The 13,931-nt window shown below is 47.6% G+C and overlaps 1 protein-coding gene across 2 annotated transcripts in view; it reads left to right on the top strand.

Moving 5' to 3' along the window:
• si:ch211-51a6.2 (neurotrypsin) overlaps positions 1-13,931 on the top strand; it is a 38,083-nt gene that overhangs the window by 7,232 nt on the left and 16,920 nt on the right. The window contains exons 3-9 of one of the 2 annotated variants that reach the window (XM_038783099.1): positions 1,108-1,350; positions 2,880-3,018; positions 4,794-4,972; positions 6,350-6,497; positions 10,441-10,619; positions 11,226-11,367; positions 12,512-12,717. In XM_038783099.1, coding sequence (XP_038639027.1) covers positions 1,108-1,350; positions 2,880-3,018; positions 4,794-4,972; positions 6,350-6,497; positions 10,441-10,619; positions 11,226-11,367; positions 12,512-12,717 — 1,236 coding nt within the window. The remainder of the gene's footprint in view (positions 1-1,107; positions 1,351-2,879; positions 3,019-4,793; positions 4,973-6,349; positions 6,498-10,440; positions 10,620-11,225; positions 11,368-12,511; positions 12,718-13,931) is intronic. The other variant, XM_038783100.1, reaches the window with a different exon arrangement.

Below are 13,931 nucleotides of genomic sequence, written 5' to 3'. Positions count from 1 at the left end.
CTGTACCCGTTCGATGATTACAGAATCATTATCTGAAAAGGATACATTTGCAGTTCCAGAGTTGCTCCTTCAGACAACCAGCCTGGAGTCAGCAGCTGTAACCATTCTCTGATTATGTGATCTGCCGTAGAAACTGTCCTCCTTTTGGATTCAACCTATTTCAGCTTTGCAAGATGATTCGTACTTCCCGTAACTTTTAAAACATTTTTCATATATGTATATGAAAATTCTGCTGGTGTTTTTCTGAGTAGCATGTTTACCGAGGATGCAGATGGTACAGATGTTGAACCAAGGGAGCATCAGCAGCCGGCTAACGTTTGCGCTTCCCCACATTTACAGTTCAACAATGAGGGCTGAAATAGACTTTATTTTCTGGAAGAGAGACGGTTTGTTTTACTCCTGTCCCTTCCTGTCAATGGTGTCAATTTGTGTCAATGGTGGCTCGTTTGGCAGCAACCATGCCTCTGTGTCAGCTGGATGTGGGTCCCGATCCCACTTCAGAGACTCACGCGTAAAGAGCTAGAACACTACAGCACTGAGGGAGAGCTGCGCTATCTGAAGTGTTGTCTCCAGACGGGATGGCAAATGGAGGCCTTGCCTGCATGGATGTAAAGGACCACATGGGCACTATTCTCAAGAAGAGCAGGGAAGTTATCCCTTCACGTCCCAGCCGATATTTATCCTTGAATCGCTATCAGCAAAACAGATTAGCACATCACTGCGTGTGGGAGCTTGCTGTGGACAAATTGGCTGCCTTGTTTCCTAAATTACAACAGAACCTATACTGCAAAAGGACGTCATTGGCTGTAGAGGTGCTTTGAGACATTCTGTGGTTGCGAAAGTTGCTTTATAAATGCAAGTCTTTCATTAATTAGTTGACATAGTGATGCCAGCAGACATTATGTACAATGAGAGAGCAGTGATGGTTCAAGTTTAGAAACTTTGCACAAGGAATCGGAAGGAATTTAGAATAAAGTGATACATTCGTAAACACCTCTGAGTTGGAATACAAGTGGCACTGGCAGCTTCCTGGGAGCCGTCACTCATTAACGGTGTAAAACAGGCGTAGAACAAAACGAATTTTGTGACCCGTGTTTGTCTCCACAGCTGTTGGTCGGTGTTTAGGCAGCTTTGCCGAACTGGGTCATTATACCGGGTCAGCGACGTCCACTGTGACCGGAGAAGAGTGTCTGAAGTGGTCAGAGTTCCCAGACTATGTCCAGCAGTATCCCAACAAGGGCCTTGGCGATCACAACCTCTGCCGCAATCCCGACGGGGAAACAATTCCGTGGTGCTTCTACCGGAAGAAATCGGGGTCAATAAGCTGGTCAGAATGTGACTGCAATCACGGTAAACAGTTTGTTCTTCTTTAGACTCAGCGCGGCCGTTGGAATGGCCGGAAGGATGGGCGGCACGGCGGCGCAGTGGTTAGCACTGCTGCCTCACGGCGCTGAGGACCCGGGTTCGGTCCCCGGCCCCGGGTCACGGTCCGTATGGAGTTTGCACATTCTCCCCGTGTCTGTGTGGGTCTTACCCCCACAACCCAAATGATGTGCAGGGTGGTTGGATTGGCCATGCTAAATTGCCCCTTAATTGGATAAAATAATTGGGTACTCTAAATTAAAAAAAAAGAAAAAAAAAAGGAATGGATGGAGGGATTCCATGATTTCTGTCGGACTCCAGCAAGCTGATCTGAAATTGAAAGGAGGGCGGAGCCACACTTTCTCCCTTGGTGAAGGAATTTAAATGTATGAGCAAGTTCGATGAGTAAGCCCTCCTTGCCGTCGCTGCCAAGCGGATGACGTGTGGCGTGGGAGGGGTGAGATAATATCAAATTCAAGGGATAACCAAACATTAACTACCCTGGAAAAAGATGTGTCAGGCTGCTCAGCAACTGGTGTGAGGGTTGTCTCGATCTTAGCAACGGAAGGGGTGCCGCAGATAACGTTCGGCAAATGTTTATGACGTACATCGAAGTATATGTTTTTGACCATTTTCTCACCTCCCTGCTAATTTTCACTCCTTCTCATCTTGAGGGTCTTTAAGCTAAACATTCTCTGCTCCTTACTGTCCTACCTTTCAGGACTATGCCCAGATTGCGTGTATTTCGCGTTGGGCATTTCGGGAAACCAATCGAATGATTCACTCCCTCCCTAATCAAGTGATGGCAATCGCAGCACCTCTTGCTGCCTGGCTGGCTGGCTGAGAGCAGCTGCCCCGGTCTGGAAACCGGAATAGACCCACACCTCCGAAAGTGGACCTACTCAATCCCTTAATTAGCCAAGCCAACAGATGTTTCCAGCTCACTCACCTCAAAGAATCCTCTCTTGACCCGAGCGGATTTCATGAATATTTACACGTTGTTCACGAAAGCATTTGGGAACTGAAAGTGAGATTTATGGAACAATAGACATTTCAAGTTGAATCGGACCCACCGGTCCAGCCTGGCTGAACCACGATGCAGTCTCGACCAGTCTGTGTCACCAACCCATGCGTATTCTTAAAAGCTTAGCTCAGGTTTATTGCCCAAATTGCCACTACAAATGCCAATCAGCCTGAACCTCGGGCAGGCAGGTGGTGTATTGGCTGCATTTAGGTTGTGACAGCAATGATGCATCGATGGCTCGATGGGCGTGTCCAAGAATGCAGGGTTATCGGAACACCAGTAACGCACGGGAAAAATCCGCTTGTTATAATGCAATTAGTGGCGGGTTAAGATGCTTTAGGAGAATTTTAGCGGTTGCTTAAGTGTTTCCAACCCTTACAACCAGTTCGAAGTGTTTCTTTGGTCTGTGTGATGTGCACCGATTTATTTTGATTAAGGAGTTGCAACTTCTCAAAGGACAAAAGGCTCTTCATGGTTTTCCTGGATTTTTAAGGTGCCATCCGATTGAGTGGAGGAGCCAGTCAGCGTGAGGGGAGGGTGGAGTTACTTTACAATGGACAATGGGGCACTGTCTGTGACAAGAATTGGGATGAGAGAGATGCCAGTGTGGTCTGTCGGCAGCTAAGCTTGAGGTATGAATGTTGGAACAATACATCCAGCAATTATTCTGAGCATAGTAATCACAGTTGTTGTCAAGGTTATATTGAACCTCCAGAGCGACGTATGGTTCTTGGCATCACACTGTTCAATGTTTAATCATTTTACAGACAGTATTTTTGCTGTACCACAGCGGGACTTGCTCACATCGGTTTTGAACCATTTCATTGTTGGTTGGTCAGGGTATTGCTGGATTTGACTCACTGATCACTTCACTGTCTTTAAATGACAAAGTTTATTGACAATTTTTTTCTGATGTTAGGTGTACAAAGTGGCTCAGCTGATTAGGCCTGTACTGCGTTAGCCAGAGAGCAAGTCCAATCTTGCCGAGCTTAGATAGTGAGAGCTCAGGAAGAGACCTGTTCATACATTACAAAAGCGGAGAGGCTTTTTTTTTCTTTTTCTAATTTTTTTATAAATTTAGAGTACCCAATTCATTATTTTCCAATTAAGTGGCAATTTAGCCTGGCCAATCCACCTACCCTGCACATCTTTGGGTTGTGGGGGGAGAAACCCACGCAGACACGGGGAGAATGTGCAAACTCCACACGGACAGTGACCCAGGGCCGGGATCGAACCTGGGACCTCGGCGCCGTGGGGCAGCAGGGCTAACCACTGCGCCACCATGCTGCCCTAAAAGCGGAGAGGCACTGCTGCTTCACGCCACCCAGGACCCGGGTGCGATAGTGCCCCCCCCCCCTCATCACTGTCTTTATGGAGTTTGCACATTCTCCCCGTGTCTGGGTGGGTCTCACCCCCACAACCCAAAGATGTGCAGGGTAGGTGGATTGGCCACGCTAAATTGCCCCTTAAATGGATAAAAAAATCTGAAATATAAAGTCAGTATTAATGAGCACGAAGCTATCATTGATTGTTGTATAAGTCCATCTGGTTCACTAATGTGAAGGAAATCTGCTATCCCTCCCTAGTCTGGCCCTGCATGCGACTCCAGACCCACGTCAATGTGGTTGACTCTTAACTACCCTCTGAAATGGCTCAGCAAGCCACCCAGTTAAAGGGCATATAGGGGTGGGCAACAAATGCTGGGCCTTGCCAGTTACGCTCATGTCCCGTGAAAGAATTAAAAGGAGGTGGGTAAATTGGAACATGAATCAGCAGAACAGGCTCGGAGTGGGATGGGAGGGATTTCCTGTTCCTGTGAGTACCGGTGTTGGAAGAAGTTTGACACTGTTTCAGGAGCGACCTGTTGCACTATGTGCTGGTACGATAGCATTAACGGAACGCAGAGATAGGGAAGGCAAAATGCTGGAGTGACCCATAGGGGCGCTATGGTCTGCCTCAAGTTATTTCAGCAGCTCTGTGAGTTCCTGCAGGATAAAAATAATTCTCGGAAATGTAACCCAATGAATTGAGAAACAGTGTATTTATTTATCAAACGAGTTGCACGCTATTTTTAGTTCGTTGATTAACATCCTTGTGAAATCTCTGAATTATTTAACACAGTCATTAGCCTATTTATTTTTTTACAAGTTAGCAACCACATGAAAATAGCACAGATCTGTTAGCTGGCACACTAAAAATAATTCAGAGGAAATTAATCTCCAAACCATGCAGTGTGAACAATACTACTCATGAAATAACATGCTGTTATTTCCTTTCCGTTTCTTTCTTATCCTGTCTCCTTCCCACACTTTCCATTCTCTCCGTTAACCCCTTTTCCCACTGCGACCTCTGAACCCTTCCTTCCATTCCCCGTCCCTGCTTTCTGGCCTGTCACTTGCATTCACAGTGAAATAGGCGTCGGCAGGAAGAATTTGTTCTTCGGCCCGGGATCCGGCCCCATCCACATGGCTGTGGTTCACTGCCGTGGAGACGAGGCTGCTTTGCTGCAATGTAGCAACAGCACGTCAGCGAGTGGAGCTTGCGGACATGACAATGATGCCGGGGTTGTGTGTGGACTGCCCGAAGGTAAAGGCCAGGGCTAAGCCCCTCAGCAATTATAACCGGAGTTTGTGGGTTTGCGAAGTTCGCCGATCGGCCGGGGAATCCCCGTTCACGACCGAATCGGGGGGGGGGGGGGGGGACTTTCCCGATGCTCCGCCCCCTTCGAAGCCGCGCGCCGTATCGACAGCCTCAGGATATTGCCTGAGGCCCCCCACCCCCGACTCTCCGCCCCCGACCGGCCAACTTCCCAACGGCATCGGTCGCGTGTGGTCTCATCGGTCGGGAATTCGGTGCGGCGGCTGTGGACTCAGTCCAGTGCCGCCACAATCAGGGGAGGGCTGACCCGCGGGCAGGAGGGACTTTGCCAGCGGCTGAGGGCACTGTTGAGGGGTGGTCCCGGGCGCACGAGCCAGCCAAAGGGGGGGGTCACCATTTTGTAGGTCGGGTCCGCGAGTGGCCGCCGCTGTGCACATGCGCGGCCATGGACCCGGCATTTCGCCGGGCGTTACTGGCAGCTAGAGCCGGGTGCTCTACGCTGCCTTGCCGTTTTACGCCATTTGTTCTGTCGTAAAACGCCAGCGTTCCCACGTCAATGTGGGGGCATAGCCTCAAAATCGGAGAATCCAGCCCCATGTGTTTCTCTCCAGAAACTGTCACTGTGGCGGCCCGTGGCCCGATCGGGCTGACAAGGCTGGCTCCACCGGGATGGGGGCTCAGGACCCAATCTGCAAAAAAAATAAACTCTCTCCCGATAATACAATATTGCATAATGTATGTTGGACAAGGAACTGGAAATCAGCTTAATGTCACTGGGTTTCCTGAGTATTGTAACGCCTACCAGTTTCCCCAAATATATGCATGTTTTCCTTCGGAAACAAGGAGGATAAGATATATGACATTTTCTCTCTGTGACAATCGCACTGTCCCAGAATCAGGCAGCGATGTTGTAAGACCTGGAAAAAATAAGTGAGAGTAGACAAAGTTTGGGCAGACTATGCGTCATGTGGGAAATGATCAGGCTCTGCCACTTCCTGGGGCTGGCCCCTCTAACCTCGGAGGCTCGTTGGGTAGAGAATTGAACATTCCAAACCCACCTCCCTGTGCCACAGACTCTCCTACCCAGCGTGGCACTGTGCAGCCCTGTGCTGCCCTGTGCCACAGACTCTCCTACACAGCATGGCACTGTACTGCCCTGTGCTGCCCTGTGCCACAGACTCTCCTACCCTGCGTGGCACTCTGCTGCCCTGTGCCACAGACTCTCCTACCCAGCGTGGCACTCTGCTGCCCTTATGTTATCATCATTGCATTTGAGTGTGAAAATCAGAATTGGCATTGGCTAAGGAATGGATCGATACTAAAATATCACTTCACATGTCCTTGTCTTGCTTTTCTCAAGTGCAGATTCAGCAATGCCCATTCGCCTGGTTGGAGGGAAGGAAGAGTACGAAGGTCGGGTTGAGGTCTTTCACGGCGGAGAGTGGGGGACCGTGTGTGACGACCATTGGGATGATCTGGACGCCGAGGTGGTCTGCAGGCAGTTGGGCTTAAGGTACGGTAATCACAGAATGGGAAGTATCATCTTCCTGGTCAAAGGATCAGAATTGTCCACTGAGTTGTTCTGAATTCGATCAAAGGATGTCGCTGGCTATGCTCGACTTCATTGCCCATCCCCAAATGCCCCTTGAGAAGGTGGTGGTGCGCTGCTTTCTTGAACCGCTGCAGTCCATGTGGTGTAGGTGCACCCCCAGTGCTGGTTAGCAAGTAAAGATTCCTTCATGCGTGTCACACTGCAGTTTGTGTTGAAATTGTAAGGTTTTTTAAATATAATTTCTTCTTTCATTCCCATCATTTAACATATTCTTATCCTGTTCTAAATCTCCTGGGATTAATATCATTCTGGAAAAATGAAATCATGTGATATTTTGTGTCCAATCAGCCCTTGGACGGGGTTCTCTGTGCCCACTGGCAGAGCCCCCCCCCCCCCCCCCCCCCCCCCGCGGGTTTCCGACGGCATGGGGCGGTCCCAAATGGAAATCCCATTGACAAGCGGCGGAGGTACAGAATCCAGCGAAGGGCGCGGGCAAATTCTCTTCCTCGCTATCAGCGCTAGCGGGCCGTTCTCACAACGGAGAATCCAGTTCCTCACTAACCAACTGACAGGATTATTTAAAGTTGATTTCAAAGGAAAGTAGAGATTTGTGTTAAAAGTTGCAAATACTGGGGTGGGGGTCGAATCTGGTCGGCCAGCGTCTGAAGGGAAAATGTGCCCAGCGCGGAGACTTTGTTGGAATGACCAACATGTGAAATTTCCTCTTCGGCTAAGATACTGCTTCTGGAATGTGAACTCACTTCTCTCCACCCAGGTGCTGATGGGTATTGCCAACATTTCAGTTTTAAAACTTTGAAATTATTTTGCCTTTCTGCAGAGTTAATATTCAGACTGGCTAAACTCCCCATCTCAGCAGCTCAGGAATACGCTGGGGGTATGAATTGACCCAGTCCGACCCTGTAAAGGGGTTAGCTGTGACAGAGAGAGTGGGGAATATCTGTAATTAGATCAATTTATTAGGAATCTTTGCAATTCATCCTCTCAATTTAACAGTGTAAAGCTCCCAGCTCCCAGCTCCTTAAATGACCTGGGCAGGTTGAAGACTCAGATCAAGAGCACGTCAGAGGCTGTGAATCCTGTGGAGAGTAACTCATCTCCCGATTCACCAAAGCCTGTTCACCATCTACAAGTCAGGATTGTGATAGAACACCCTCCACTTGCCTGGATCAGCGCAGCTCCAACACCACTCAAGAAGCTCAACACCATCCAGGTGCCCGCTTGATTGGCACCCCATCCACAAACATTAGTTCCCTCCACCACCAACGCACAGTGGCAGCCGTGTGCACCATCTCCAGGGTGCACTGCAGCAGCTCAGCAAGGTGCTTTAGACAGCACCTTCCAAATCCATTGCCTCTCTTACTTATGAATAGGGGCAGCAGATACAAGGGAACATCACCATCTGCAATTTCCCTTCCAAGTCACTCACCATCTTGACTTGGAAACATATTGCCCGTTCCTTCACTGTCGCTGGGTCAAAATCCTGGCACTCCCTCCCTAACATCACAGTGGGTGTACCCACACACAAGGACTGCAGCGGTGCAAGAAGGCAGCTCACCACCACCTTCCCGAGGGCAATTAGGGATGGGCAATAAATGCAGGCCTAACCAATGACACCCACATCCCATAAATAAATTGATAAAAAATCATTAGAAATGGAATGAAATATGGTTTGGCAGGACAGCACAGCCATTTCCCTCAGTGTTGCCCTAAGTCAGTGTGCAAGTGTTTCAGAACCTGCGAAGAACAAGCGACAACCAGTCAGCCCCTGGAGTATCCCATTCAATCAGATCATGGTTGGTCCGTATCTTAAACTCCACTTACCCGTCTTGGTTCTGTACTCCGTGATACTTTTAATTTACAAATATCTTACCAGTTTCATTTTTGATATGTTCAGCTGACCTAGTATCAGCAGAGTTTTGTCACACGTAATTATGTTTTAAACATCAAGTATTTAATATACTGTGAAGTTGTGTGATATAATGCAGAATGACTGCAGACTGTGGTTGTTGTGATACTAATGGAATTTCTATGGTGCATGAAAACCAACAATTATTCATTTCCGCAACCCATTCATCTGTTTTTAAAAAAAAGCCGTAATAGCTTCTAAAGATTTGCAGTGAAATTAATTACGCATAGTTGGTGGCTAACATTTCCATAATGGTCAATGTGGAGTTACTAACAATTAACATCTCAGGTGATGAAATCATTCAGAAACCAGCCTGCCAGCTACATTAACAGCTCCTGTTTCATAATGATTGATTTAACTTGAGAGTGGCTTCAGCAGCAGTGAACCCCGCTGATTCCCTGTCACAAAGCCATGTCTGTGTAAACACCTATAAGGTGTATATTTCTGTCTTGTTAATGGTATATCAAATGTGTTTAACTAAACGGAGGTGGAGGGCTTTAAAAGACACTTAATGTAGCTGTGGCGTGGGTGAGTTCGGAGTCTGTACTGTTTCATTCTGTAAGTAAATATAAGACTGAGTAATATTGGCTCCAGTGTTATCCTTCACCACTGGCTATCTGTTATCTGTCTCGGCAAGAGAATCCAATGAGGACAATGGAAACGCTTTTGAGGTTTCCTCAAAGCGTCCATGAAGAGGTCAAACACCCTCGTCCACTCATGGGAGACCCTGGCTAGTGACTGATGAAAAAGAAGAAGGTAGAGGGCAGCACGGTGGCGCAGTGGTTAGCACTGCAGTCTCACGGCGCCGAGGTCCCAGGTTCGATCCCGGCTCTGGGTCACTGTCCGTGTGGAGTTTGCACATTCTCCCGTGTTTGCGTGGGTTTCACCCCCACAACCCAAAGATGTGCAGGGTAGGTGGATTGGCCGCGCTAAATTGCCCCTTAATTGGAAAAAATGAATTGGGTACTCTAAATTAATTTTTAAAAAGGTAGATTCGGGAAGCACCAAATACATCGAGCGACTTTGTGGATAGCGTGCAGAAGCGAAGTGGAGGTGTCAGGGGGAGCGTAGAAACTTCCAATAACCCATCTACCCAACCCTTCAAGCATTACCTGCCTCACACGTGGCAGAGTCGCACATTGGACTCATCATCTACCTCAGAACCCATTGAATCGGAATGGAAGCAAGTCACACTACATCCTGAGCGACTGCACATGAGGAAGGAGATTCACAATCTAACACTATCTCGTGTTCCCCACATGTGAAACATCCTTTCAGCATACACCCTGTCAAGCTGCCTCAGAATCAAATATGTTTCAGTAAGACCACCTCTCTTTCTTCTAAACGCCAATGAGCATAGGCCCAACCTGTCCTGAAAAGACAAACTTCTTCATCCCAGGATCAGTCTTCTCTGACCTAATTCAAGTGCAAGTATGTCCCTCCTTAAAGAAGGAGAGTAAAACCCAATGTGGTACTCCAGATATGCTCTCTCTAATGAGGAATCATCCAAAAAAAAACTCAATCATTACTTACCAGGACTTTTCCTGACACTTTGCAAGACACTTGGGGACTGTACGTATGTGGCCTATCTCAAAGCGAAACAGTCTATCCAAACAGCATCATTGGATCCCAGCATCTCAAAAACCTCCACATTCCCAAAAACCTTGGGAGTTAAAATGGCGGGCGGGTAGGAATGCTGGAAGGAAATAGATTCTGCCTGGCTGCCATTTTAACTCCTCCCCCTCACCAGCGTTGTTCATGACAGATGGACAAGGTTCAACACCTGAGCAAACTTTGACGGTTTCTTAAATTATCCAGAACCTGGACTGATGCTATAATGCTTCACAAGAGCTTCGTATATTTGGGATTAGATTGTTCCTGAGTATACAATACGCATGTTCATATAATCTATGGAATTCTGTCCAGAGAGGCACAAATAGATTATTCGTAAGATTCTCCCATCTCTTCCTTCCATAGTGGAACTGCCAAGTCTTGGCTGGGGTCTCATTTCGGACACGGGACAGGTCCAATAATGTTGGATGAGGTTGAGTGCACGGGAAACGAACTTTACTTGGACGAGTGTAAGAAAAGCAATTGGGGACAACACAACTGTGAGCATGCAGAAGATGCTGGAGTCTCCTGTGACCCATTTACAGGTATCTAGTTCACACGTTTTAAGTTGATTTAATTGAGACGGGCGAGTGCCGCGGAAAGAAACTAGCTGATCGCTCATCACCAAGACTGAGCATAGAATTTAGCACTTCGGCCTGTATTTGGTTTGAATCATTCCAGAATGTGGGTGACACTGGCCATTTATTGCCCATCCCTAGTTGCCCTTGAGAAGGTGGTTGTGATCTAACTTCTTGAACCGGTTCAGTCCATGTGGTGTAGGTATTCCCTCTGACCCAACTACACCTGGCAAAGTTTTAATATTTACTTAGAATTGGGTGCGCTGACTGGATTTGCCAACCCTCCAGGGTTTAAAGATTAAATTCCAGGAAACTGCAAACGGGAGAAAAATCATGGAGAAAAAGTTTCACCTTATTCATTTTTGAGTATATTCCCTAGATAGCTGCTGTCTGTTCCCACATAGCACAGGATCAAAATAATTCATGTATGAAGTGCTTTAAGATATTTCAACATGGTGAGTTGCTATCTAAATGCCAGGATTCTTTCCTCCTCTCCACCAGCGCTCTTAATCTTTGACCTTTCCATACAAAATAAATGATACAAATGTGTGTTCAATGGATGCCTACTTACAGATGGCGTGGTACGACTGGTAGGAGGCAGAGATTCCAGTGAGGGGCGATTGGAAATCTATCGCAACGGAGTGTGGGGTACAGTGTGTGATGACAAGTGGACTGACCTAAACACTCAGGTTGTTTGCAGACAGCTTGGATTCAGGTAACTTGATTCAGGTAACTTCAAATGCTTTCGGCATCCTTTCCTTCGTCGAATGATGCTCATGCCAGCTCTTTGTCCCATTCCCTTGCTCTTTCCCTGTCAGTGGCTCAGTTAGTCTCACTCTTGCCCCTGAGTCAGACGGCTGTGGGTTCGAGTCCCAGTCCAGGACGCGAGCGCAAGAGCGTAAGTTGACACTCCAGAGCTGTACTGAGGGAGAGTTGCACTGTCAGAGGTGTCACCTTCTGGGTGAGCTGTTAAACCAAGTCTCCAGCTGCTCTCTTAGGCGCACATTAAAAAAAAATCCGTGGTCTATTTTGGAGATGAGCAGGAGGAGTTATCCCTGTTGCCCTAGCCAATAATTATCTGGCAAATTGACATCACTCAAAGCAGATTATTTGGTCGTCGTCGCGTTGCTGTCTGTGTGATCTTGCTGTGTGCAAATTGGCACACGTCGCATTGCCGTGTTCCTTGCATTGCAACAATGACCATACGTCATTGATTGTGCAGTGCTTTGCGATGTCCGGAGCTTGTGAAGGGTGCTATATAAATGAAAGTCTTTTACAAAGGATAATACATAATGATGGGCAGGAAGAAATCTTTTGGTTCCTGTCCCCACACAATTGCGATACCCTGTGTGAATCACAATATGTACACTCTCTGCATCACTCAAATACCATTGGTGAAAGTAAATGCCATAGGCAAAGGGCACAAAGGAGGACATTTTTACAAAATGTATCAATTCTGTCCAGAGATTTGATATGTAGATAGTCCCCACCCTTGACAACAGCTTCAACCACACACAAACACACATTGATTCTAAAGCATCTGACTGAGATCACATGAACAGTTCAGAAATATACAGAGCTTTAAATAAATGACTTGTTTAACAACACATGGTGGGAGTGTCTTTAAGGGAATTACAGTCCAGACCTCTTAATTCAAAGTTGCTCTCTTCAAATTAATGTAGATTGAAATCATGTGAAATAAAATCAGTTAAATTGCTTCATTTGTGCTGGATCATTTGAGTAATTTTCTTCAGCACAGAATGGCTTTTAAGCAGTGGGATTACTGAATATAGTAAAACCCCGCTGCCTTTTCGAGATTGTTCTTGCTGCATCAGGTGTTTATGCTTATCATTGACCAGTGGCCCTGGGATCTTGGCCCCTGAGGCCAAATTTGGCCTGGGACTTGGCTTCATACTCCTGGATGAGGTTGTGTGCACGGGGAGCGAACCGGATCTTCTGGCATGTGCTCGGAGCAACTGGGGCCAACATGATTGCTCGCATCACGAGGATGTGGGTGTGATGTGTGCGCAGGAAGAGGACAACAAAATAAGCGAGTCGAATTTAGGTAAGAGGCCATCTGGCCCATCATGCCTGTGGTTGGGTGATCCAATGGGTTCCGTTTTGAAAGTTACTATTGAACCTACTTCCACTTGCCTTTCGAGATGCGGTGCATTTCAGATCACAACTATTCGCCCTGTTTAAAAAAACAAATTCTCTCAGGCGGCACGGTAGCGCAGTGGGTTAGCACTGCTGCCTCACGGCGCCGAGGTCCCAGGTTCGATCCTGGCTCTGGGTCACTGTCCGTGTGGAGTTTGCACATTCTCCCCGTGTCTGCGTGGGTTTCGTCCCCACAGTCCACAAATGTGCAGTTAGGTGAATTGTCCCTTAATTGGAAAAAAAATAATCGGGTACTCTAAATTTATTTAAAAAAAGAAAAAAACAAATTCTCCGTGCGTCACCTCTGGTTCTTCCCCAATCACCTTCAGTCCGCGTCCCTCTGGTTTCTGACCTTGCTGCCACTGGAGGTTGTCTCTCCTTATTCACCGTGTCAAAATCCCTCATAATTTTGGGCAGATTGTGTGAGGAACAGGAAGAGCAGGACATATTTGGGGAGGGATGGGTTACAAAACAGGGCAGAGCGAGGATGAAAAATCAGAGATGCCCCCGAATTATGATCAGATGGCACACGCGACGGTAGCATTGTGGATAGTACAATTGCTTCACAGCTCCAGGGTCCCAGGTTCAATTCCAGCTTGGGTCACTGTCTGTGCGGAGTCTGCACATCCTCCCCGTGTGTGCGTGGGTTTCCTCCGGGTGCTCCGGTTTCCTCCCACAGTCCAAAGATGTGCAGGTTAGGTGGATTGGCCATGATAAATTGCCCTTAGTGTCCAAAATTGCCCTTAGTGTTGGGTGGGGTTACTGGGTTATGGGGATAGGGTGGAGGTGTTGACCTTGGGTAGGGTGCGCTTTCCAAGAGCTGGTGCAGACTCAATGGGCCGAATGGCCTCCTTCTGCACTGTATATTCTATGAAAAAGCAACGCAAAGAACTCTGAATCTGTCCCCAGGGCCTTCTTTAGGAGAGTGACTAGCAGTATCTTGAGCTTTGTGTGGGCACATGAGACTCCGAGAGTGAAGAGGGTTTTCCTGGAGCGAGGGAGGGATAGAGGCGGGCTGGCGCTGCCCAACCTTTTGGGGTACTATTGGGCGGCCAATGTGTCAATGGCGTGTAAATGGGTGATGGAGGGGGGAGGGGCGGCGTGGAAAAGTATGGAGATGGC

This window comes from Scyliorhinus canicula, chromosome 22, assembly GCF_902713615.1.
Source record: "Scyliorhinus canicula chromosome 22, sScyCan1.1, whole genome shotgun sequence".
Taxonomy (NCBI): Eukaryota; Metazoa; Chordata; class Chondrichthyes; order Carcharhiniformes; family Scyliorhinidae; genus Scyliorhinus; species Scyliorhinus canicula.
Note: the sequence above shows the minus strand (reverse complement) of the source record. Positions and strands in the feature narration are given on the sequence as shown.